Raw genomic sequence first — 23,493 nt, forward strand, 5'->3', positions numbered from 1 at the left:
AGCAACTCGCCGCATAAGCAGTCGGGTCCGCAAAAGCACTGGGTATGTGCCGCTATTCAATGAACCGCTCCCCAACTTGAGTCATTCAGTATGGGCCACTGAATTTTCAGTAGCAGGCAAGGTAGGAATTCTCAGGGTTCGCATGGACCGGTCCACCACGCTTCTCGTCTCGGAGGTAACGCGCGGACTTCTCGGCGGTGCCACGAGATGGCGCAACGCTTCCAGACAAAAGCGTGAGAAAGAAGCCCTGTTCCCGCATGACCCGTATCTCAGCGTTCGCACGCACTTGCCCGCCATGCATTTGGAAGGCCACACTCACGCTTCGCGGCGGCGCGAAACAGCAGTTCCGCTGGAGTACACTCCTCATATAGCACTCATTTCGACCGTGGCAATACGTTGTGTCGCTATATCGATTCAATGCTAACGCATTACCGTCGACAGTTATCATCATCGACAGTCATTCTTTGGGGTGAGTTGGGGGACGACTACATTTCGGAGCTTTCATTACGGAGAATGTGCAACGGCCAAACATTTGCTATCTGGAACTTCGCGTGTTCTTGGCACCTTTCACCGTGACAACTAATCTGTATAATATATGCGAGTGTTCGCGATCCGAGCATTTGTCGAAATTTGAACTATACCGAAAATACAGCCCAGTTCTGCTAATTCATTTAGACAGAGGCGTCGGACAGCGTAAATATGACCAGGTTTGCACTTGCAGGATGTGGCCGAAAATATTCTGTGTCCCTTCATGAGAAGAAAATGTTCACAGCAGTAAAATGTATAGGAAGAAAGTATGCATGGTTCTATCATACCCATCACGAAATGTGCCCTGATGTTTTAAAGCAAACAAAACCTGAGAATGCTGACTTTCTTCAAAAATACTGTGGAGCCTATTTATAGGAAGATGCAAATAGTGAAGTAATGATTACTGGGAACAAAAAAAAAACGCCCATAACGATTACGCTACCATAGTCGTCCGTGTATTTTTCTACATTTTAGGAAAGACGGCTATGTGCAGAATATTGAAAATTTGAATCACCGTTCATAGTTGTATCAACAAAAAGCAGTAATAACGAGAGCTGGAGATGCATGACTTCCAACGATGGCGAAATCAACACTGATAGCACTCACAATCGTTTCGGCGCACGGTTTCCCTGCATAAGAAAAAGATTGTGCGTGCACTCGCTGCCCTTGAATTCTTATCCAGGGGGTCAACAGGCTTTGTTATAGGAGAAACGGCAGCAGCATCCGTAGGTGTAATATCAGCCTGAAAATAGCCATTAGAAAAGGAGAAAACTGGTGCTTTTTTGAAAAAGAATTGACCAACTTAGACTTGAAAAATATCCGAGGAGACCGAAGAACTCCTTATGAGTTGTGAATGCGAAAGCATTAATGTCCAATCGAACGCCGCTGAGCTGTCTTTCCAGTTTTACTCTGCGCCTAGTGTCTTTGAGTTTTCCTGTTGGTTATGTAATCGAGTTTTCCGAATAACTTTTTACGGGTTATTTTTTGTGCAGATTTTGACGTTAGCATGTTGGCTGTAGACTGGAAATCAATTTGGACGATATTGCTGAGAATTCAAGGAGCAACGGCTCCCAAGGCCGGCGGGCGCGCGCAGCAGCTAAGCCCAGGTGGGGTGAGAGAGAGAGGCGGACCGGGCGCCAGCTTCCGAGAGTCAGACGGCGACACCCGCAATCACGCGTCACAGGACTGCCTCGCCTACGGCAAACCATCTCGCCCCACGGCGTCGCGTCGCCGCATCTGCTCCGTCGAGGTGCGTTGGTGACGTGGCGTCGCTGCGATGTCCTCTCCCTTCATGCAATACCTGGCGCTGGAGGGGCAATGCCTGCTGCTGTTATTGCTGCAGCAGGTGTTCTGATTCACCCGCTCTGCTCGGTCGAGGCGCGCTCGGGACGTGGCGTCACAGCCAATGGGATTTTAGGTGCCGTTTGAGTGTTACAGACGCCGGCGTTTTCGCTCAATGGGCGATTTGATGCTTTCGCGTTAAAATGTACTGATACTGAAATAGTGACAATTTTTCAAGGTCCGCATGACTTAGCTGTAACAAGCTCCTAGTGTAAAAAGGGGCGATTGTATAGATGAACATCATCTGATAACTGTGGCCTGAATAGACAATGGATACCTCAGGGCTCGAAGTGCTGGCAGTCCGAAGGTGATTAGGTGACAGAGATAAGCTGGTCAGTTGTGGTAAATACCAAAGCATAGCTAAAGCAGTCAATTCGACATTATATAGGCTAAATAAACATGAACGTACAGGGAGAAGCGAAGGCTAGGCGTCACGAATGGGAACGATCGTGACAGCTAGATCATTCACCGGAAATTACCTAGAGATGTTTAGAACGTCAGTCAAAATTTTGTGCCACCGCAACTATTGCTAATGCTACCACGAAGGCTGGAAAATCAGAAGTTGTGCAACGGCTTCGATATCGAGGTGTACCGCAGTATATTCAGGCTTTGAGCGAGCGGATGCTGCGCACGAACCTGGTGGGCTGAGATAATTTGGTTATCTTAAGGCCTAGCCCCGAATGTCATTGTGTGAGGAACAGGAATAAATCAATACAGGAGCGTTTTGTCATGCTGGCTTGATTCTGCATGTGGGGCAGTCCACTGATTCTTGGTTCTAATTCAGGTCCTGCCTTGTGCAAGGAAACGAGGAAGGGAGGTTCTGATTTGCACGCATGCATAGTTCCACCCACTGATGCAACTATGCACCCACTGAAGAATTTAAAAAAAAATGCTGTAACATGCAATGTTGCAGCTGGGATTTAGTATAACAGCCTTCAGATGTAAGCAGACAGCATCCTATGAAAGCGTAACCTCTGTGTCTGTTTGCATGTTTTATTTTTAAAGAAATAATAATAACAATAAGCAATCGTAATCCAGCAACTCCATGAGAAAATATTACCTGTAAACATTTCGCTGTAAATATCTATGATAAATATAAAAACTATTTTGAAATGTCATTGCCCAGATGTAATGCCCACATGTTTTCCTTCTATTGTGTGTGCTGTCGTTGGCGAAATACAAAAACACCTGTGTGACATGCACTGGGTGCATGTTGAAGAACCCCAGCTGGTCAAAATTAAGCTAGAGTTTAATAGTTTAGACACGCCCGTATACGGGCGTGTCTCATATTCAGATCGTGGTTCCGGCACGTAAAACTCAAGAATATTTTATTTGCTTCTCTTACGCCCTCAACCGAATAATGCGCGTCCTTTGCTGCACTTGCAGAGTCCGGAGCTTGTGTACCTTCGATGTGCGGCCCCCTGGAAGTCCCTGTAACCGGCAGTCCTCAACGGGACGATTTCTGCAGGCCATTATTCACGCCCCCTTGGGAGCTGCGCAAACTTCGCAGCTGCGTTTGTAAGCGGCGCTACCTGCGTAACTCGTGGGGCGAGTGTATTCCACGTGTGAAGTGCATACCTTGCAAGTTTCGATGGCAAAGAGATTATCGCATGTGTGCACCCGGGTGTCCGGCAACCTGCAACAAACCGTTCAGCGCCTCATGCAACCTACCGTGTAGTGCCGGATGTGTCTGCCCGCCTGGCTGGGTGGTGTAAGTACAATTTCAATTATTACCCACTCGAACTTTGGTTTTCACTTGGCGACATACACTTGCAAATGGCTGCAGTGCAAAATTTCAACCCATCGCACAGTATCTAACGATATTGAGAGATACGTTGCTCAAATGGAAATTGGTAAGCAATGAGCGACGTCGTGGAAAGAAATCTTGAGAGCACGACGCCACCATGTTTCTGGGTTGCTGCATACTTATTAACGGGAATGACGGGTCTAAATCACGTGTTTAGACAGGTGTAGGTGTATATTTGAGCTGTGCAGACTCGCGGAGTCTCAGACTACTGCTAGTATCAAATAAATTTAGGCTTTTATTTCTGCGTATCTCTGACCTCTGAACACGGAGATCACCGTCAGCTACTAATCTTGCCGATGAGAACAATCAGCTCGAATTATATAAGACACAAATGATGCAGATCCAACGCACACCTTGGAGAATATGTGAGAGGAGTGTTCGAGAAACGGTTAATACAATGCTCTAAAGTTTCCCATTTCATTCCTGTGTTTTTGTACTAAAGCAAATAGGCACGGGTGCATGTGCTCCCGTGAACCCTTGATACGCAATGTGACAGATGCGGCTCCCATCTGTAAGAGCTGGCTGGCGTTGGCCCGATCGAAGTATACACGTGGTTGTGGTCTAATGGTTAGAGCACCCAGCTCCTCTGCTGGCGACCAAGGATCTGTCTCACTATCGGGTACATATTTCAACCTTTTTTTTAGCGGGAGCTTGGCAACTCAGCTGTACCCAGCAGCCATGGTCAAGAAATTACGGTAGCGTTCGCTAAGAAAGCTTCGTTTTAATGTAATATATTCATTAGTTACTTATTTTTCCATACATAACGTACCAAATTAACGAATGGAGTAAGAGCGCGGTATTCGGACTTTTTTAACGTTGCAAGAATGAAACTCGAATGCAACTTTACAGAAATGCGCGCTGAGTTTTCTTGTCCGATTTTTACAGCGAATTTCAGGAAGAAGGCGCTTTTTATGCGTCCTTATGGTACTTTTTACAGAAACCCGTCCCTTTTAGTAATATTGCTGGACTCACCAGTGTATCGAAGCCCAAAAGTTTCCTTGCTTTTTTAGAAATATTGCTACACGCCTGTTGTATGTGGTTGTTTTAACGAGGCGCGCGGGCGCCATCACTCGACAAAAGAGGAGGAAAAACGAACTGGGCTCGCGCTGTGAATCCAACAAAGGTTGCATCGCTGGCCGGTTGGATTCACAGCGCGAGCCCAGTTCGTTCTTCCTCCTCTTTTCTAGCTGTCATATTTACAGACTCTCTCAGCGTAGTAAGAGCTTTAGTGTCTCTACGGAAACATAAAAATCCAATAATCAATGACCTTTACTCATCTCTGTGTACTATGTACGCATCTAACCAATATATCGTAATATGTTGGGTGCCAGGGCACAGAGGCATAGTGGGCAATACGCTTGCAGACGAACTTGCTACATCCATATCTACGAGAACCTGCAACTCTACCGTAGCAATCCCTCCCACAGACTTGAAGCCTTTCTTCCGCAATAAGCTGAAAAACTTTTGGCAATCCATCTGGGACCATGAAACCTCCAACAAACTTCATTCAATCAAGCCGCACCTACGAAATTGGCCTTCGGTAACAAAATCGCGACAAACTGATGTCGTGCTTTGTCGACTGCGAATAGGACATGTGTACGGCACTCATTCTTACCTGCTCACTGGTGGTGAACCTCCACTTTGTGGTAGGTGTGGTGAGAGGCTGACCGTTCTCCATGTCTTGGTAGAGTGTCAGGAACTAGAGGCTGAACGAAATAAGCACTTTCCTATAGCACACCGATGCCACATTCCCCTTCATCCGGTTTTGTTTCTTGGAGAAGAACCAATTTTTGACTATAGATCAGTGTTCCTCCTCTTTTCTCGAGTGATTGCGCCCGCGTGCCTCGTTCAAACAACAAAATACAACACGCGCGTAGCATAATAATATGCAGCGCGCACGTAACAATATGTTTGCTGGTATGTCGGCTCACGGGCCCCATGTTTGGAATTTATCTAACATGCCCAACGTATGCTAAATCATTTGTTGGGTCACATCGACAGGCTTGCTTTTCTTCTAGTTTGTGTCCTTCTCAGTCACATTTCTGAAAGAACCCCTTGATCTCCCATTCAAAATGCCATCCGATTCTGCTGTTCTCAACGCATTGACATTGTTTCCATGCAGGCACCCAAAAAACTCGAAGATGTGCATCAAGGCCTACATGTGTCTTCCAAAATGTCCGCCAAACTCAAGTTTCCAGGCTTGCGTCTCGAGTTGTCTGCCTAAGTGCGGTCAAAATCCGCCGAGGAAGTGCGACCTTAGTTGCGAAAGGGGAGCCTGCGTCTGTAATAAGGGGTACATTGAATTAGAGCGAGATGGAAAGAAGACGTGCGTGCTTAAGACACTGTGTTTATGGCATGCTCGGACGACACCTTTATTTCAGCCTAACGCAACTACTTACACTGGCGGCACGGAGACGTCACCTACTACTACAAATCTAGCTGGTGGAGCCACTACGCACACGGAGCATGCGGATTTGCCCATTGCCCCAGTTCCCTCGAATGATGCACGAACACACTGGGAGGGTACGCCCTCAAGCGGTCATCCGGGATACAGTGGAGGGGCTTCGAGTGCAGGTACAGAAGGCGCACTTCCAGCAGTTACTGTACCAGAGCGTTTGGTTGGCAGTGAAGGTACGCGCTCATTTGGCGGCGGAGGAAACATCCCTGCTGGTACCGTCAACGGGTACAGGAGGCACAGCAGCAGCTACAGGAGGAGGGGTGGTTGTATCCAGTGCAGTAGGTGCGGACTCTACTGGAAACGAAATGTTTCTCTCGGACAGCGCAAGAACAAACTCACCCGGTGCAATCCGAAGCGTTAGTCCAGCCGTCCTCGGAGCCACTGCAGGCAAAGTTGAAGCAGATGCAGCGTCAGTAGTTCCCACTATGGGTGGTGGGTATGATTTAGGAAGCGAAAGTACAAACATTGGTGACCATGGTATAATTACAGAGGGTACACCAGCAGGTGATAATGCTCCTAATGGCGGAGAGGATGTCATCCTAGCTTGACAACGGGCCTCATCTGTTGCCATATCAACAGGTAGCGCGTGATTCAATAGTGTAGTTAAGGCACTTACCAGGTGCCTGAAGAAATATTTCTGCCTGTACTAAATTAGATAGCGGTTGTGCATGTCCCATCTGTGTGTAATGTGCCTAACAGTATTTCAAAATACAAAGTTGGAAGTAACCACTAATTATGTTTATAAACAGAACGTCAAGTGTCATATGTGATATCGCTAAGCTGTGGAGCACTGTATATAGGTGAAGCTGATTAGTTGTTCAACCGTTGGGAAAGTAACCACAGCAAAACGTGAAGAACAAGTGCGACAGTCATTTAGGCAATCATTCAAAAAACCGTCTAGCTCCACTGGAGCAGCAAAATATGTTATTTCAAAAAGGGTGAAATAAAAAGATCAGGAACTATGGCCGTATTCTAGGTCCACTTGCAACTCCCAGGGGGACGTACGTAGGAATACCTCTGATGATTTCTCTATCTGAAAAACTTCTGATGAGATAGCGTAAAATCAGTATTCGGTGTATATTCCAGTTGTGATCCCTGATGGGAATTGACAGTATAAATAAATAAATAAATAAATAAGTATGCAAACTAGGCTTCTGCGACTCATTCAACCCCGTCACAACACATGCAAGTGTGACAAACCAAGAGAACGGCGTTCAACGGGGCCCCACATGCTGCTTAACTTTCATACCAAAGTATAGCCTCTCTAGGCCACTTACATGTCTTACCAGTCATACGCGGTTCAGAACCAACTGTCCAGTTTAAAACAGGAGCTGAAGCAACTCCCTCCTATATTTTCAATGTCATCGCAGGAAAGCAATTGCAGTTGCCTTTTAGTACTTGGCGTTTTGTAAGCTATTCTTGACACTAAAAAGTATTGATCAGTATGACCAAATCCTTGACTGTACGCCCATGACCGTGACCCTTTAACTCCAGCAGTTCAAAGCAACCAAGGACTTTGAGCTCATCTCGTACAGCTGGATGGAGGCTACTGTAAAAAAAAAAACTCAACTTAGCAATGTTTAGTCGCTGCACTTTTCAGTACATCCGATCGGCCTGGCTAGAACTTGTTCACACGGAAACACTCAGAATTTTGACATTTGTCTTCTTTGTGAATAGCTGCATTTACACAAGCAATGCAAAATCGACGTCACCCAGCTGATACCAGCAGTTTAGATGAGTGGTGACGAGAATATCTTTTTCACTCCAAGGTTCACACCTTCCATTCATTGAATGTGTTTAAGAGAAGGTATGCCATTCACCAGATTAACAAGAACACTTCACAATCATCATGAAATGGTTGTTTCACTTGATGATTCTTTCTTGCAGTCACTTTATGGCAATGTACTTTATTTCAGTGACCGTTAAGTAATATGGCCTAGTAAAGAAAACGTCTCCATATTTAAACAATGACGCTGCGCACAGCGGAAAAATGCCTATTGAGAACTATTCTTTGGAAGAAAGATGTTCACGTTAACATTCACCAAAATACTGCCTACACATCATAAGTTTCTGAAGATGTGTCAGCTTATTTTACTAGCTAAAGCATTAAGTCGTTTTATTTGCCAAACTCTACATTATGTTTTCGTTGTTTTTTGGTGTGTGAAATTATGGTGTTATCTTCCTTTCGGACCGCGCGTTCTCAGGTCACGCAAGTGCAGTCGGTAAGAAAACTCATAATGAACTTTACCTCTGTTAGACTTTTCTGAATGTATTTGGTAATAAATGCGGCACCAAATATTTAGGTGTAATTATTCACTTAAAGTTATGACGTTACGTGCACAAGTAAATAGTGCATATGGTAGCACAGAAGAGTAAGTAAGAATAAATTTCAAACCTTTGGCCATATTTCAGTGACCGTCACGTGCTTTTGCAGACTTCACTGTGGTAAAGGAACGAAAATAACATTGAAAAAACTATTCAGGTAAAGCTTTCAATGCCGCAGATACCAGTGACATTTCAACGTTGGAACAATGCGTAGCGCTTTTCGACACACCTGCATACGCAATGCTAACGGCTGCAAGCTTTCCCGCAAATTCTAGCAAAAGGTGAGCGCGCGATATTTTCTGCACTGCAAAGAACAGCATGCAGTACATCGCGGTGACCCTGGCCACAATTTGCATCGTGGTGGCAAGCGGAGACCGCAGATGCAGCAGTAAGTACTACATTTTCAAGCGTACCACGTGAAAGACTCCGGGCTGAAAGAGATGAAACAAACAAGCTGTTACTGAAGCTATTGTTAAACAAATGTCAAGTAGTTATTAAGGCAACGATACCACCCATCTCTGCTAGAAAACTATAAGCATGTTCTCTCAGAGGGGCAAAAAGAAAAGATCACATCATATTTACCAGAAAAAGCATTATTGGATCTTTGCTGCTTCAGTAAATGAATGTTCCAGCTGGTAGCAACACCTTGTTGTTTTGTTCTTTTTAGGTTTCATTATTTCCACCAATATTCAGGGCTGGCGTTGCAGCTGTTTTGTCGTCATGTCTTTTGCGAGTTTCCATGTGTAACGTCAGTTGATTTCTTTAGTACCTTGCACATCATCGTGCAGGACATCTTCTGGCAGTGCGGATATGTATGAATGCCTCTTTTCACAAAATGCTACGTGCGGTCGCAAATATTTCTTGCTAAAATACATGAGCAGCGTTCTTGTGCGTATACGCATTAAAATTATACTGCTCATCTCTCACCATGGCCCCCGACCACATTATCCAAATAACTGCAGCTAAGTAACCTCCGCAATAGTTACAAACGTGTGCGCCTGCTACGTGGCGTCCAAGTGCGTCTCCGCGATTCCATCTCGGGACGACTGTCGACGGCAATGCGAATAGCAATCGAGAAATGTAGCGACAGATCATATTCCTGAAGTCCCGTTTGTTCAACACACGTAGAGGTAATGCTGCGACTTTCGCTGATTCGGCTATAGGCCACATACTCCAATATCATCCCACTTTACTATGGCACTCGCTTTCCAAGGTCACCCATGAGCATGATGCCCATGAGCAAGATGCCATGACGAAGACTGTGCGACGACGATGATGCGATGGAAACGGCATGGGCAGAGTCGAATGACAAAGCTGGCTCGACAGCAATGCAACCGCCATGACGGCATCACCACCTCGAGCCCATACCTAGTGGCCCAAGCTGTTAGATAAGTTGGACCACGGGGTCGGTATAGAAATAGTAACGACGAGAGCATGATTAGAGGAAGATATCAGAAAGGTGAAATAACGACAATGGAACGACCACGATGGCATCGCGATCAGGAGCACATACCTACTTTACCGACCAAGCAGACAACTTGGGCCACTGGGTCGCCGTAAGAGGATATAGATAGATAGATAGATAGATAGATAGATAGATAGATAGATAGATAGATAGATAGATAGATAAACAAACAGACAACAGACAGACAGAATCAAAATGGCTGAAGTTGGCAAATAATGCAATTCGCAATAAAACTTGCGCCAGATTCATCTCAGGATAACTGTCGACGTTAATGAGATTAGCATTTAAGCAATGTAACCACATATTGTACTGCCACCGCCGAAGCGCTTCATGAATGAAACGTGTGCTACTGCCAGGCTCCTCTCTCGGGCTTTCCTCTGAACACGATGAGCCATCTAGTAGCGCCGCCGCGAAGTGCGCGCATGGAGCATATCTAAATATGCAAGCTGCTTCAGCGAGCACTTTCAAAAACATTTAAGGTTTGCCTGTGGCAGATAGCACAATTCCACTCGACAAGGGAATGGCACGAAAATACGAAGGACGAGAAGGGGAACACACACCGCCACTTTCTTAACCAAACGTCGTTTTGTGCATTGAAGCTCAAAAGTAACTGAAATGCCCATGCATTTCTCCGCGAAGTTCGGGAATCACTATCTCCAAACTGGTGTCATCCTGAGAATACGTTCCAAGTGGATCCGCCTTGCGAACTCCACGGCTAGAATTTGTAAATTGCATAATGTGCCATAAGGCAATTAGTTCAAAACTTGATTAGTGAACTTTTGTTAATTAGTTGATTATGCATTTTTAGTTTTTGTGCAAGTAATGTCCGCCTCTTCGAGTAAACCAGCTCATCAACTAGAATTGTACTATCTGTCACAGGCAACATTTAAGCGTTTTTGAAAGTGTTCGCTGCAGCACCCGGAATATTCTGACAAAAGTGTGTGAAAAGACAGGGCGTTTTTTCAGCAGCACCAAATTTTCAAAAGTGCCTGTGGCATTTGGCATAAGTCTAAGCCTTGATCTTAACTACTCGCTGAGGCGGCGATTATTTGTAAGAATAATCAAAATGCTTAATTGAATAATTAACATAAGTGTGCTAATTAACTTTCACATTCATTATTTTCCGGCACGTACTTCAATCTACAAATTGTGGCTAGTGCGTTCGCAAGGCACATCCACTTAGAACGAATTCCCTTGACTGGACCAGTTGTCAGATAATAATTTTCATAGTGGCCGACGAAATGCAATGCGTTTCCAGTTACTTTCATGCTTGAATGCATAAAATGACATGTTTTTCAAAAAGCGTAACTGAAACGCGCATAGTTGAAGGTGCCGCACAGAGGGCTTAAATTTATGTGATGTATCCAAACGAAAAGATAGAAAAGAAACGTATTTACAGTTATTATCTCCAGTAATAAAGTATTGCTGACCCTATGCGGCATGCTCGTAATTGCACCGTAACCAATATAGTATGCCCAATCAATTCTGTGTGAAAAAAATTGGCCGCATATCTCCTTGCTTCGCTGCAAATGACATCGAAAGACGATAGTGTTCTGCCACCCCTGATACGTAACACTCTCTCTTCTCCTCCCTCCCACCCCTCACGCTCTTCCCCTCCCCTCTCACTCCACCCATCATGGATGCAATGGAGGTTTTGCTGCATTCAACTCAAGTATCCCGCGTTAGCCCTGCTCTCGCGCCATCTGTTGGGACCTTTTATTACTGCTGGCTGAAAGCCGGCTGCAGAGCCGCGGCTTCAGTCGGCTTGTCTTTAACGCTCAGTGTCTCTTCGACACCACTTCTAACCTGTTGTTTTCGATTTACTTACGTGAAAATCAGTCCATTGTGTATTCTTAATTAAACGAACACTGCGGATCACGGTTATGTACATATATTTTGCCTCAAATGGGCCTGGGGTTTCCTTTGCGCTGTATATAGTTGACGTGTATGACCCCGCACCACCAGTGCTAGTAGCTTCCGGGCGGTTGAATCGGTTTTGGTCGGGCGGTTGAATCGAGTGACAAAGTTTTTCCCGTTTAGGCTGCCCAAGAAAGACTATCGTATTTAATACCCTCAAGTAACATGACCCTTACCTAACTACGATGCATTAGAGCACTGCTTAAAGTTCGCTACACGTAAGCATTCCCGAAGATAGCTCTAGACACTGAGCAAAGCGAAGGTCCAGTTGCTTCACAGAAGCAACAGGATCACCAATCACGACACAAATTGCCACAAGCGCAGATGCGCAGTACCACCAGTGTGCAGCCGTGGCCACCACATTTGCTGTCAGTGGCGCTGAACGCCAGCACCGCATCCGCATGAAAGGTGCAGCGCCAACGCTCAGTTCAGAAAGTATGCGCGGTGAATAGAGATATTGAACGCTGAGCGAGCACTGAACGCGAAGGAAACAGGAACGGAACAGTAATTTGCGCACAAAACAGATGCAGCGTTCGCGCTGCGCGTCTTAGAACGACGAAAAGTAAAAAAACAAACGACGATCGTCATGCTCTCGTTCAGGTGAGTCTAGAGATGTTCACAAATTCGACACGAAAAAACAGCACGCACTGCAGCATGGATACGTATACTGTAATAGATGAGAGCAACACTGCAGCGTGCCGTGTGTGAGCCGGCACTGCTCGAGCAATTGAACGACGGCTGCACATTACGAAAATTTCAAACAATTTTTATGTGGGGAATTGAACGCAGTCGAATTGTGTCATATTAAATACGTAAACTAAAATGAACACTGATAACATTGAAGCCGTTTTTATGGTCTTCAATAGCTTTATTACGGATCGTGACGTTTCCACAGACAAAAGAATAGCTGTATGAGGACGCCAATACGTCATCATTTGCGGGGATTTTACAAAGCCGCAGGAAAGCATAAGTGATAATGAAACCGAAATTATAAATTCCTGCCTTGTGAAAGTCAGCCATATTTGGCTCCGGTGTTCATGGCAGCATATTCTAGCGCATGGTGTGATTTCTTTACCATGTTAAAAACGTTTTGCAGGGCCACTTTAAGTTTGATAGTATCATGCTTCTGAATGATTACGATTAGGAAAGCGATGTACAGGGCTAGTTCATGCTCATTCGAGGTTGTGATGTGCTTATTTATAACTTCCTTCTAGTAGTCGTTCTTTTTACAGTGTAAGCTGTTATAGCCTCACTCCAATCGCCGTTTTGGTTGGCGATGTTGACCGTTGCCATCGCCGCCGGTGGTCGCCGTATACAGCTATGACTATAAATGAGAAATAAAATACCCAGTTCCCGCCATAATCGAACCCTGGCCCTCAGTGTTGAACTCAGCTACTCTACCACTGCACCACGCCAGCGCTTGCTAGGTGCTGCGGGAACATACCCTGTACAGGTGTCCTAGCGCGCGAGTAGTCACGCGATGTGAGATGCGCGCCGCGTAGCGTCGATACGTGCACACTTTTCACTGCAGTTGCTTATTATTGTGCAAGTTGGTTCGCCATGTATCAGTTGCATAGGTAGTGGCACAAGGTAGATCAAGTTTTGAGGAAGAAAAAGAAGGTTACAAAAAATGCTAGAATGAAAACATGTATAGCATACCTGAATAAATCAAGCCGACTAGGTGACTTTTTGTCACCGCGCCGTTTCAAAGGGGATGCCAGTAAATCATCAGCAACAGCATCAGTAGCATCGCATCGTGCCGCTTGTCACGTAATAAGAGAGGTGCGCCGCGTACCGTCGATACATGCAAACTTTGCATTGCAGTTGCGTTATATTCCCCCAGGTGTCACGACATGTAGCAGTTTCATCGCATTGTGCCACGTGTCGAGGGATGTGACATATGCGCCGAGTAGTCTCGATACCTGTGTTTATTCTTCGGTACACGCTATGCGCCTACTGGCAAGGTACGAACCGCTGCTGAAGAAGCGAGTCGCAGACCTACGCGCACGACTGCAACCAGGCAATGGCATACCACTGTACATAAAGCAATCAGCATACCACTGTGCAGAAAGCAGTACAAGCCGCAGCTCGCCAGCAAAGCCGGGTGGACAGTTCAGTTAGTTCTCGTGAAAACGACGCAAACAGACTTCGCCGCGAATACCCCCTAGTGCGTGCTACCGAAAATGGAGCTCCTAGGGGGCCGGTCCCCTAGCTTACGCTGTGATTGTGGTGCGTGTGCCGCGCATGTCTGTGATTTTTTTCATCGTTAAGCTCAACACAATGCAATCATCAATGATTATGAGCTGTACGACACACGCGCCTACAGACTTTACTTCTGAAGCTTTACTGAAAGATCGCGCTCGGTAGCAGCATTTGCCACGAAGTTTCGCAAGGCTAGATCGGCCTGCAACTAAGGTAGAGGGGCTTTACCTGCAACAAGCAAGTTGCGCCTTCTGCTGTAGTCTTCACTTGGTTTGCATACACACCTCACTTCAATCACAAAATGTTAGACATTGTAATGTAGCTACTTTGATTTCGTTGAGCATGACTATAATTATTCCGGAGCGCCAACTTTAAAAGCGTTTCCTTCCAGTATGTACATTTCCGTCTGTTCCCAAACAAAACAATATTAACATATACAGAGGCACTATGCGCTACTGCTGCGTAAGTAGCTGTGGAATCATATCTATATAGCATTTGTATATAATTCCTTTTAATAAATATACAGATGATTTGGTTGTAATAAAATATGAAATATGTTATGCATGGTTTTATGGGCAAACGTAACTGGGACTCTGTTGCGCCAACCGCAAGCAATGTAAAATATAATGGCCAGATACGTTATTTGAAGCCCTTGCACACATCAGCGATCAATATGCCTATTTTCCGTAATTGCAGAGTCTAGAGGCTGCGGGCCTTCTATGTGCGGACCGCTAGAAGTGCCTGTGCGCGGGAGGCCTCGGCGAGACCACTTCTGCAGGCCTTTATTCACGCCGCCTTGGGAGCTGCGGAAACGTCGCAACTGCGTTTGCAAGCGACGCTACCTGCGCAACTCCTGGGGCGAAGTGCATCCCATGGAAGAAATGCGCAATGTGCAAGTTCCGCTGGCAAAGAGATTATCGCGCATGCGCGCCCGGATGCCCCGCAACCTGCAACATGCCACTCGTGACGTCATGCAACCGGCCATGCACTTCCGGATGTGTCTGCCCACCGGGGTGGGTGGTGTAAGTACTGCTTCAACTCTCATCTATACTGTAACGCGAATTTCCGTTCAGCGGTACACATCTGCACATTCCGCTTTCATTATTACCGTACGACAGTAAGCCTTAAGTCCTGTAAATATTATCTCACGAAATAAACAAGAATGTTGCGCGAGCGGTAATGTGATATCACGGAGCAACCTCACGCGCAATAGAGCCTTGGAACAGAATGTCGCAAAGTTCCTGGATTGTTATATGCTCACTTTCGCAGAAGTAAGCGTGTATACATGTACATACGCAGGTGCAGGAGATGGGGACGCGAGTAGGCTGACGAGGCTGTGGCTATGAAATTAAATTAGGCCTCTGCTTTTGTCTAATATAGGAATATATGGATATCCGGCCCCTCCTCGTGGTGCAGCGAGAACGACCACTTCGAAGTGCAGAACAAAGACAATGTTGTGATTACACAGAACCTTGATTTGCCATTATGTCAAACAAAAAAGACAGCACACTTGTGGGCACTTGCAGAACCAGAGCTCTATTTCCAGTGACCTTGTTTTCTCCGAGCATTTGAATTAGACACTTGTGTTGCCTGTAATTATTCCACGCAATTCAAAAAGCTGCCTGTATATAGCGCTTGAGAGCACTTTATTCAAATTTTTGCTTGGAAGGCCTGTAATTAAACCAGATATTTGGCATGATTTCAGCCATATGCTTCCTTCGTGTTAGCCAACTTTGACCTCAGTGGCTCTTTTTCTTCTTTCAGCAGAGCTCATTTCTACGGTTTGAAACACTAATAATGCTCTGGAGTGCTTTGATAATAAATTTACTACGAAGAACGTATATATTTACCTCAGACACCCTGAATTTCGCCCACATATCACCCATTACCTTCCCCTATTTCAAATAAATCTATACGGTGCGACTTCCCTACTTCACCGAGGACTTCTCGTATAAAGGCCAAATATAGTGGGGCTCAGAAGTCTAAATATTTACTTTTAAATCACTTAATTGAGACAGAAGCACTGTGTATTATTGATACATCTCACTTAAGAGGTTGGTAAAGTTCACGGCCTGTTCCGGCTTCCCTTTTAACAAACTGTACCTAACATGGCAATGGCAATGTAGCGGCAATGGCCGGCGATCAAGCAGAACGCAGGTGACTCATGTTGCTCGCGTGAAACTTTTTTACCCTAATGATGCCCTTTGACTCGCCCTTCATCTGCTTGTGGGTGAACGTAACGAACACACAAGAAGCAGTTGGGAAGAATAGAAGAACGAATGGCTTGGAGGCCGGATTGCGCGGTCACCATCATCCATCTCCTGTAAAAAAGCCATTTCTTTGTTAAATTTGTTGTAATTAAATTTGTTGTATTTGAAAAGTGAAACTCTAGTTGCCCAAGGGTGCAGAATTTGGATCTAGGCCTGCATTTACTGCCCGGAAATTCCAGAAAATTCGTTAACTTAATAACATTCCTGAAGCATGCAGATTACAAAGCCGTGAATGTGCACCAACAGCAGACATTGCAGTTCTGTCAATTGCATGTTTGCGAACACCCTAAGCGGACTGATTTGATAGATTTATTTACAGCTAGCGTAAAATTAGTTACATGGTACGCAGGCTTTTGCAAATGTCCTATTGACAGATTAATAGCATACGGCGGAGCAGTGTATAATAAATCAATTTTGTCTCCGTTAGGTGTATTCTCAAACGCAGTTGATAAAATTGTGACATCGCTTTTTATTTCCGAGCTTCTCACTTGTGTACTTGTATACTTGATATTTGATTTTAACGAAATATTGCAAATTTCCAATTTTCAAAAATTTGTTTTCTATAGTCACTATATTTACCTTATTCTTTTATATACAACAAGCTTTTTTTTCAAGATTGAGGTTATAGGTGCCGAGAAAAAAACTATTCGTTCCCATGTAACTATAGAAGAACTCCTCATCTATAGCGTCCTCTTAAACTTCAAACATAACATGGTGCCCATGTTCAACAAATGTAAAATCGGTGGTACGTAATGTTCTACCAGAACATATGGCAACAGCGCAAAGAAAAAAAACACAACGCTTTCAACAAGCACACGAGCAACGCAAAATAAAATGTGATCTATAGTCGCATACGGGAAACCAAACGAATAGTAGTTTCTGTAATGTGAAGTCCACTGCGTGTTGTAGGAGGCACAGCTCAATAGTTAATTACTAAGTGTTTCTGCTGCACCGCAGGAAGCACAATATGCACCGAGTGGCTGCCCTCGGCGGTGCAATCGTTCAGCCAGCGCGACACACCCGACACAAAGCTTTAGTAACATAGGTGTAAGGCAGCTGGGTATCACACCCATGAACATGGAGATCAAAGATCCTGCGACTAAAACTAGCTGATCAAGGTGCTATCCAAGCAGGTGGCGGCGGACCCGCGCACGAGCATCGTCGAATTGGCAGAAACTTCTGGAGCGATGCCGTATACTCATTTGTCCGAGATACAAGTCGGTCCGTCTCTTCATTGCCGGCAATGCCCGCATGCGACGCTATCCACTGACTGAATGAAGACAGTCCACGAGATGTAATTGCCCAGGCGCAGTTGATAATCTAATTTGCGATAGGGCTGTGCTTGGCTGGTTGCTGTACTAGACTAAGCGCTCAACGTGTGTCGCTCCAGATAACAATATTGTAAGATATGAATTCCTCTCTCTGCATTTTCAGGCCGACTTCAGTCAGGTAATCTGTGGCCGCATTAAGGGCTTTCTGAACTGTCGTACAAAAGCGCGGACAGTGATTTGAACATCCGCTAATACATTGAACAAAATCATCAACATAAATATCGCTGGCAACATGAGATATTCGTGGTCTTGAGGCAATCTGCTTGGTAGATAAGCAAGAGCATAGTTGAAAAGATATGGTGCTAGAACACTGCCTTGTGGCACAACATGCATCACAGGCCTCAAATCACATGTCACACTCCTAATCCCTACATTCATCTGGCGGCCTGATACAAATTTTTGCAGGAACTTGTGCAGACGACTACTTATTCGAGCACCCGTAGTGGTAGAAAGAATCACAGCCTGCGAGAATAAATAAAAAGCTTGTCGGACGCCTAGGACGTGGCATGCAGGCAGAGCACTCATTGGCTTGACTAGTTCCAGCGATGATGCAAAATTCGCAATTCAGTCAACAGCCGAGTGACGTCAACGGAAACTACCCATAACATCTCAAAAGAAATGGAGTTCTCGCAATCTGTCATCTGAGCATAGCAGCACCATCCTTTTCATTAGCTTCATCACAAGACATGATGCGATATAAGCCTGTAGGATTATAGTTATATTGTTGAATTTCATAATTCATAATTTTACATTACATATAATTACATAATCCTGAAGTTAGATAATTTTCAGGATAGAGATATGTTAATGTTTCGCACTTTTGATATTTAAGTCTGAGAAGATTTAGGATGAAGGGCATGCGCTGTCGGTGTTTTGTTTCTCGACATTTGTTTGTGGCCTGCCTTTATCAATGTTCTGAGGAACAAATCTCTAAAGTATGTAAGACCTGGTATCAGCAGCTTTAGTGATAGAATGGTGTGACAATATAACGCGCATATACTGCATGAGATATAACATGACATGGCATGTAGCATACATAATCCTAAATAAACAGAGTGTTTCTCTTAACTTGGGCGAAACATTGTAAATATGCAAATGGCTACGTAGCTAGACAGAACCAAAGCATTGTTGTTTGCCGTCGCTTCGAGATACTCAGATTATTTTTGGATAAGTTTCTCAGCGTTTCAAATAACGAGTCTCAGCATGCAGAAAACGATTTTTTGCAATTCTCCTTTATCGGATCACTGTCACGAACTTGAAAAGTTGTGTGCACATCATTTATAAAATGAACTCCATTTCAACTAAATATAAACTGGGCGATTTATGGATTATTTATGTCATGGGCAAGGGATAGCCTACGTGTAACGTTTTGGAGCTTTTCTAATAACACTAACATTCGCTGTAAGACGTGACGAACTATCCAAACAACCGATACACTTTTCTAAGTGAGTTCAACCGAGTTCGCGCACTGGCTAGATTACAGTGTACATATCTTAAAGAATTCGCTATCTCAGTATTGTTAATGATACCTTGAACAGCGGTCTGTTATTTTAGTACCACCATTAACCATTATTCTATCGCATAAATCACTGTTATGCATCTCACAAGTTTAACTAGGCCTAAAGACTTCGCAGCTGGATTGCTGGTTTTGAGAATGCGCTGGTGTGGTGTGTGATGTCTTGGCATCGAATCTGGTTTTTAAACTGCATTCACCGTGCCAGGTAAACGGCAAGGTAGGTTTTCAGTTTCAGCAAGGTATGCAAGGCTTTTTAGCAAGTTTTGTTTCAGCAAGGTATGTTTCAGTTTCCTTCTCTTTGTGATTCACGTTCACTGTATAAACATCCCCGTATGCCTTATTTGAACATGCCAGCGTATGAAATTTTTGGCAATATATTTACACTGATTTTACGCAGGCACCCAAAGAGATCACGGATGTGCATCAAGGCTTACAAATGTCTTCCGAAATGTCCAGCCAACTCAAGTTTCCAGGCATGCGCGCCGAGTTGTCTCCCAAAGTGTGGTCAAAATCAACCGAAGGAGTGTGCCGTTACTTGCAACACTGGAGCCTGCGTGTGTCATGAAGGCTACCTTGAACTGGAGCAAGGTGGAAAAACGACGTGCGTGCTTCAATCCAAGTGTTCCTGGTATACTAGCACGACGAATTCATTTAGGCCTAATGCCACACATCATAATGGCGGGAGCGAGTGGTCACATAGTGCTATAAGTTCACCGGGTGGCATCGTACGACACCCGGCAATAACGAGCTTACCTACGGGGACCGATCAGCCGAATGGTGCACGAAGACACCTGGAGGACACGCCCTCCAGTGGTTATGGAGGGCATAGCACGGCAACGTTGACGATAGGTTCTGAATCAGCTCTGCCAGGTGTTACAGGAGAAACAGGCGGCGTGGGGTTCGGCACTGATTTAACGCACTCACCGGGTGCCGGAAGAGATATCATTACTGGTAGCGCAACCAGCACCGGAAATGCCTTCCCAAATGGTGGCGCAGGAATTGATGGGGCCACTGTTGGGGTACCTACTAGAGGGATGACCTCAAACGTTTCGGCAGGGAGAGGAGGAAACCCCGTTGTATTCGACGGAGCTGGTGCACGCTCGCCCGGAACAGAACATTCTACCTCGGCTGGCAGCAACTCACGCAGTGCAATCTCAAGTGTTACTCCAGGAGTTCTCCGAGTCCCTTCCGGAGTTGTTGCCGCAGGTGCAGCGTCAGCAGTTGCCGTAGCGGCTAGCGGGAATGCTAACGCGCCAGCTCCGGCAAAACCTCTTAACGCAAGGCAGCCCTCGGGTGGTACATTCACAGAGGGTTCAGAATCAGGTGGTACTGTGGGACTTGGTGGAGTCGCTGTTAGTGCGTCTGTTAGAGCGCCGTCAGGCGATACATTTCGACAAGGTTGGTCCAATTTCAGCGTAGGGCCAGTTATGAGTTTATCAAGCGCTATCGAAAGCCAACCAGAAGCTACGCTTTCACTGGGTAATGAAGGAAATCTCTCCGCTGGTAGTATGCCGAACACGGGGACCACATTATCACGTGTTTCAAAAGAAAGCAGCCAGGTGGGTGACAGGGCACCTACGGTAAGTGCGCACAGTAATGCTGTCACAGGAACAAGCAGCAATGTCAACGTACTTGGCGCAATCGCTAAACGTTTACACAAAGCCCCAAAGCCTGTTTCGTCTGGCGATGGCACAATCACAGAAGGTTCTCTTAGACATACTAGCACAAGCCTTCCCGAGTCCACAGACAGTGATACTTTCGGTACACACACGCCTCATGTGTCGGAAGCAGGCGGAAGAAGCGTTGCTGTATCTGGCACAAGAGATAGACTTCCACTTGCTCCTACAGGGCCTCTGTCGGCTGGCACAGGAACGAGCACCGAAGGCTCCTTACCAAATGATACAAAAATATTTGGACTGCCCTTAGGTGGTGAAACTTCCTTAGGTTCATCTACGTCTGTTGCTCGAGCAAATGGCGGAGGAAGTGTAGTACCCGACCAAACGACACACCGACACGCAGGATCGGTCTCGCCCGGCACCCCAAATGTCGAAAATACCGTTTCCACCTTTAGCGCGAGCGCTCCGGGGTCCGCAGGCCCAAAACCTGCCACAGGTACACTCACTCCAGGCGGCGTAGTAAGAAGCCCAGGAGGAGCAGGGACCGGTACAGCTGCTATACGTTCAGCTAGGTCCAGATTGTCGGGTACAATCACGTCTGCTTCAAAAGGAACAGGTGTAGAAGGTGCCATATCAGGCACAGAAGGTACACTCTTGAGTAGTGCCGCAGGACCTTTGCCGGCTAGCAGCGGAGTCAGAGCAGGAACTTCTCTAACACAACCTCTCCCGGGTGGCACTGAAACAACGGCCTCAAGCTCCCCTCGTGATTAGCAAAGAGGATCCCTGCACCACTATAGAAACTTTTAACGTAGATCTTCCTGCTGCGTGATGTGTAGGTGTTGTTGGAACACCCCATAAAAGTTCTACGCACAAATAAACTAAATCGGATAATTTAGGAAAGCGCGCCTAATGACTGGATAAACGCAAAATACTGCTAAGTGGCACGGCTTTAGAGACAACGAATTTGTGAATAAATTGCTTCCACCGTATCTAGTGAAAATTACATCTTCGCCGGAAAAGAAGTTCAGAACACAAAAATGTCAAAGGATAAAGTTGTTTTTCACCACAACTACACCACAATCAGTAATACTAGCGAGCCGTCGACAAGCACCGGATATCTCTCTGCATACAAAAATCACGCTTTCCAGAGAAAAAGAGAAAACAACTAACAATGTTGCACATGAGCCAGACACCAGTGCGTCGCGTGGCAATCGTTTGACATCTTTTCAGACGAAGCGAGAATGCCCCTTAAGGTACGGATCGCTTGCACCTAGAATTGTTCTGCATCACTGGAACACCCTGACGCGGTTGTTACCTAGAAATCCAACGAGTGGCATGGTCATTACATAACAGATGCATCTGTTATCTCAGCTTCCATAAAATGACGTTCAGCAAAGGTTTACGATGCAGCACGTTCCACCGTTTTGTGCTGTCTTGTCTCAGTTGTCACGAAGGCAGTAAAAAGAAGTGTGACCATGGGACAGGTTCGTACTGATCCGAGAATTAGAAATTTCCGTCCATGAAATGAGCGCCATTCTCAGGCTCATAACTTAGCACCTAACTGTAACAACCGAAATCCAAGGCCATGTGCATCGCAGGCGCCGAAAGCTACAGGAGAGTTACTGCAGTTTCTCAGATTCACAAGTCTCCACAACAGCTTATAGTGTGTGTCCGAAAAGCAATGAGGCTTTCTTTTCCCTGCCTGGAAAGGCAGTTGCACGGCGGCGCCGGGCGGCCAAACGGCTAGAGGGCAGTCTTAGCTACGCTTGCGTGTCACGCAAGCCTATTCGAAATAGCCGCGTCGAAATAGTCGCGTCGCAGTCGAAATAGCTGCGTCGCAAGCCCTACGAGGTGTTCCGGTTGCCGCCAATCAAGTTGAGGACGAATCTGCCCGGAACTTTACTCTGACAACGGTGCGTCGAGTAGAAGCACATTTTGAACATTTTTGAGTGCTTGTATTAGTAAGACAAAATAAATTTATTTTCTGGCAATCGGCATTACTTACCGAGGACACCTTTTATATAGCGCATATAGTCGGAGTGCACATAAAGGTGTTAGTCTTTTCTCTCTCGTCTTTCCATTCATTTAGCCCCTAATTTAAAGGTTTAATCGCATTATTATATTCCAAGAAAGTTAATTCAACACATCGACGTGTGTTGTTCTGGAAGTATTAACCACGTTAGCCGCGGGTAAGCTGTCTCTAAAGTTCCGGCTTAACGTAGTCGCAAAGTGCTTCAATTATCATAGTACTGCCGATCTCCTCTGAAAATGCAAAGATCGGCCTCATCTGGAGACGGACACGTGCGAAAGGCTGATCGCGTGTTACAAAATTCATGGTAACCGAGGACCACGCTATTTCACCTGCATAGAACAATATCTCAATAATTTGAATTTTTTCCTGCCCCACGCTTGACTTCGCCAAGGTAAGTTTGCATCCTTGAAACCTGTGAGGGAGCAAAACTTTGATGCGTGGCTATGATATTGCTTTTAAATTCAAATGAATACCCGTGAAATGTATTTCACAGAAAGTGCCGCAAAACTAGCTTCCATTGAAAAAAGCGAATATAGACAGTAGATTGTTTACATTCCACCAAATTTGCTTCCAGTGTGACGACAAAAAATCCCGCAATTTACCACGCACAAAATTCATGCCGTAGACAGCCTTTCAAACGCGTTACAAATTTAGTTCACAAATTACGAGAGATGACGGAAAATTA

The 23,493-nt window shown here is 45.4% G+C and overlaps 2 protein-coding genes and 1 long non-coding RNA gene across 3 annotated transcripts in view; 2 read left to right on the forward strand and 1 right to left on the reverse strand.

Annotated features, from left to right (window-relative positions):
* LOC125940079 (uncharacterized) overlaps positions 1 to 6,517 on the reverse strand; it is a 30,829-nt gene extending 24,312 nt beyond the window's left edge. Inside the window, exon 1 of the long non-coding RNA XR_007463321.1 lies at positions 6,474 to 6,517. This is a non-coding gene — a long non-coding RNA (uncharacterized LOC125940079). The remainder of the gene's footprint in view (positions 1 to 6,473) is intronic.
* LOC119463809 (zonadhesin-like) lies at positions 3,267 to 6,653 on the forward strand. Its single transcript, XM_037724633.2, has 2 exons — positions 3,267 to 3,580; positions 5,799 to 6,653. Exons 1-2 carry the CDS (start codon positions 3,279 to 3,281, stop codon positions 6,493 to 6,495), a joined length of 999 nt encoding a protein of 332 aa, XP_037580561.1. The 5' UTR covers positions 3,267 to 3,278; the 3' UTR covers positions 6,496 to 6,653.
* A 1,997-nt stretch (positions 6,654 to 8,650) lies between these two features.
* Positions 8,651 to 22,767, forward strand: LOC119464097 (uncharacterized). Its single transcript, XM_037724932.2, has 3 exons — positions 8,651 to 8,847; positions 14,740 to 15,065; positions 19,558 to 22,767. Exons 1-3 carry the CDS (start codon positions 8,778 to 8,780, stop codon positions 19,723 to 19,725), a joined length of 564 nt encoding a protein of 187 aa, XP_037580860.1. The 5' UTR covers positions 8,651 to 8,777; the 3' UTR covers positions 19,726 to 22,767.
* Positions 22,768 to 23,493: the final 726 nt, after the last annotated feature.

The sequence above is a fragment of the Dermacentor silvarum genome, chromosome 9 (assembly GCF_013339745.2).
Source record: "Dermacentor silvarum isolate Dsil-2018 chromosome 9, BIME_Dsil_1.4, whole genome shotgun sequence".
In the NCBI taxonomy this organism is placed as follows: domain Eukaryota; kingdom Metazoa; phylum Arthropoda; class Arachnida; order Ixodida; family Ixodidae; genus Dermacentor; species Dermacentor silvarum.

Coding starts and splice junctions, on each gene's coding strand:
- LOC119463809 (XM_037724633.2), top strand. CDS start 3,279: ATGTGCGGCCCCCTGGAAGTCCCTGTAACCGGCAGTCCTCAACGGGAC. Junction 3,581..5,798: donor TGCCCGCCTGGCTGGGTGGT/GTAAGTACAATT, acceptor GTTTCCATGCAG/GCACCCAAAAAACTCGAAGA.
- LOC119464097 (XM_037724932.2), top strand. CDS start 8,778: ATGCAGTACATCGCGGTGACCCTGGCCACAATTTGCATCGTGGTGGCA. Junction 8,848..14,739: donor CGGAGACCGCAGATGCAGCA/GTAAGTACTACA, acceptor CCGTAATTGCAG/AGTCTAGAGGCTGCGGGCCT. Junction 15,066..19,557: donor TGCCCACCGGGGTGGGTGGT/GTAAGTACTGCT, acceptor GATTTTACGCAG/GCACCCAAAGAGATCACGGA.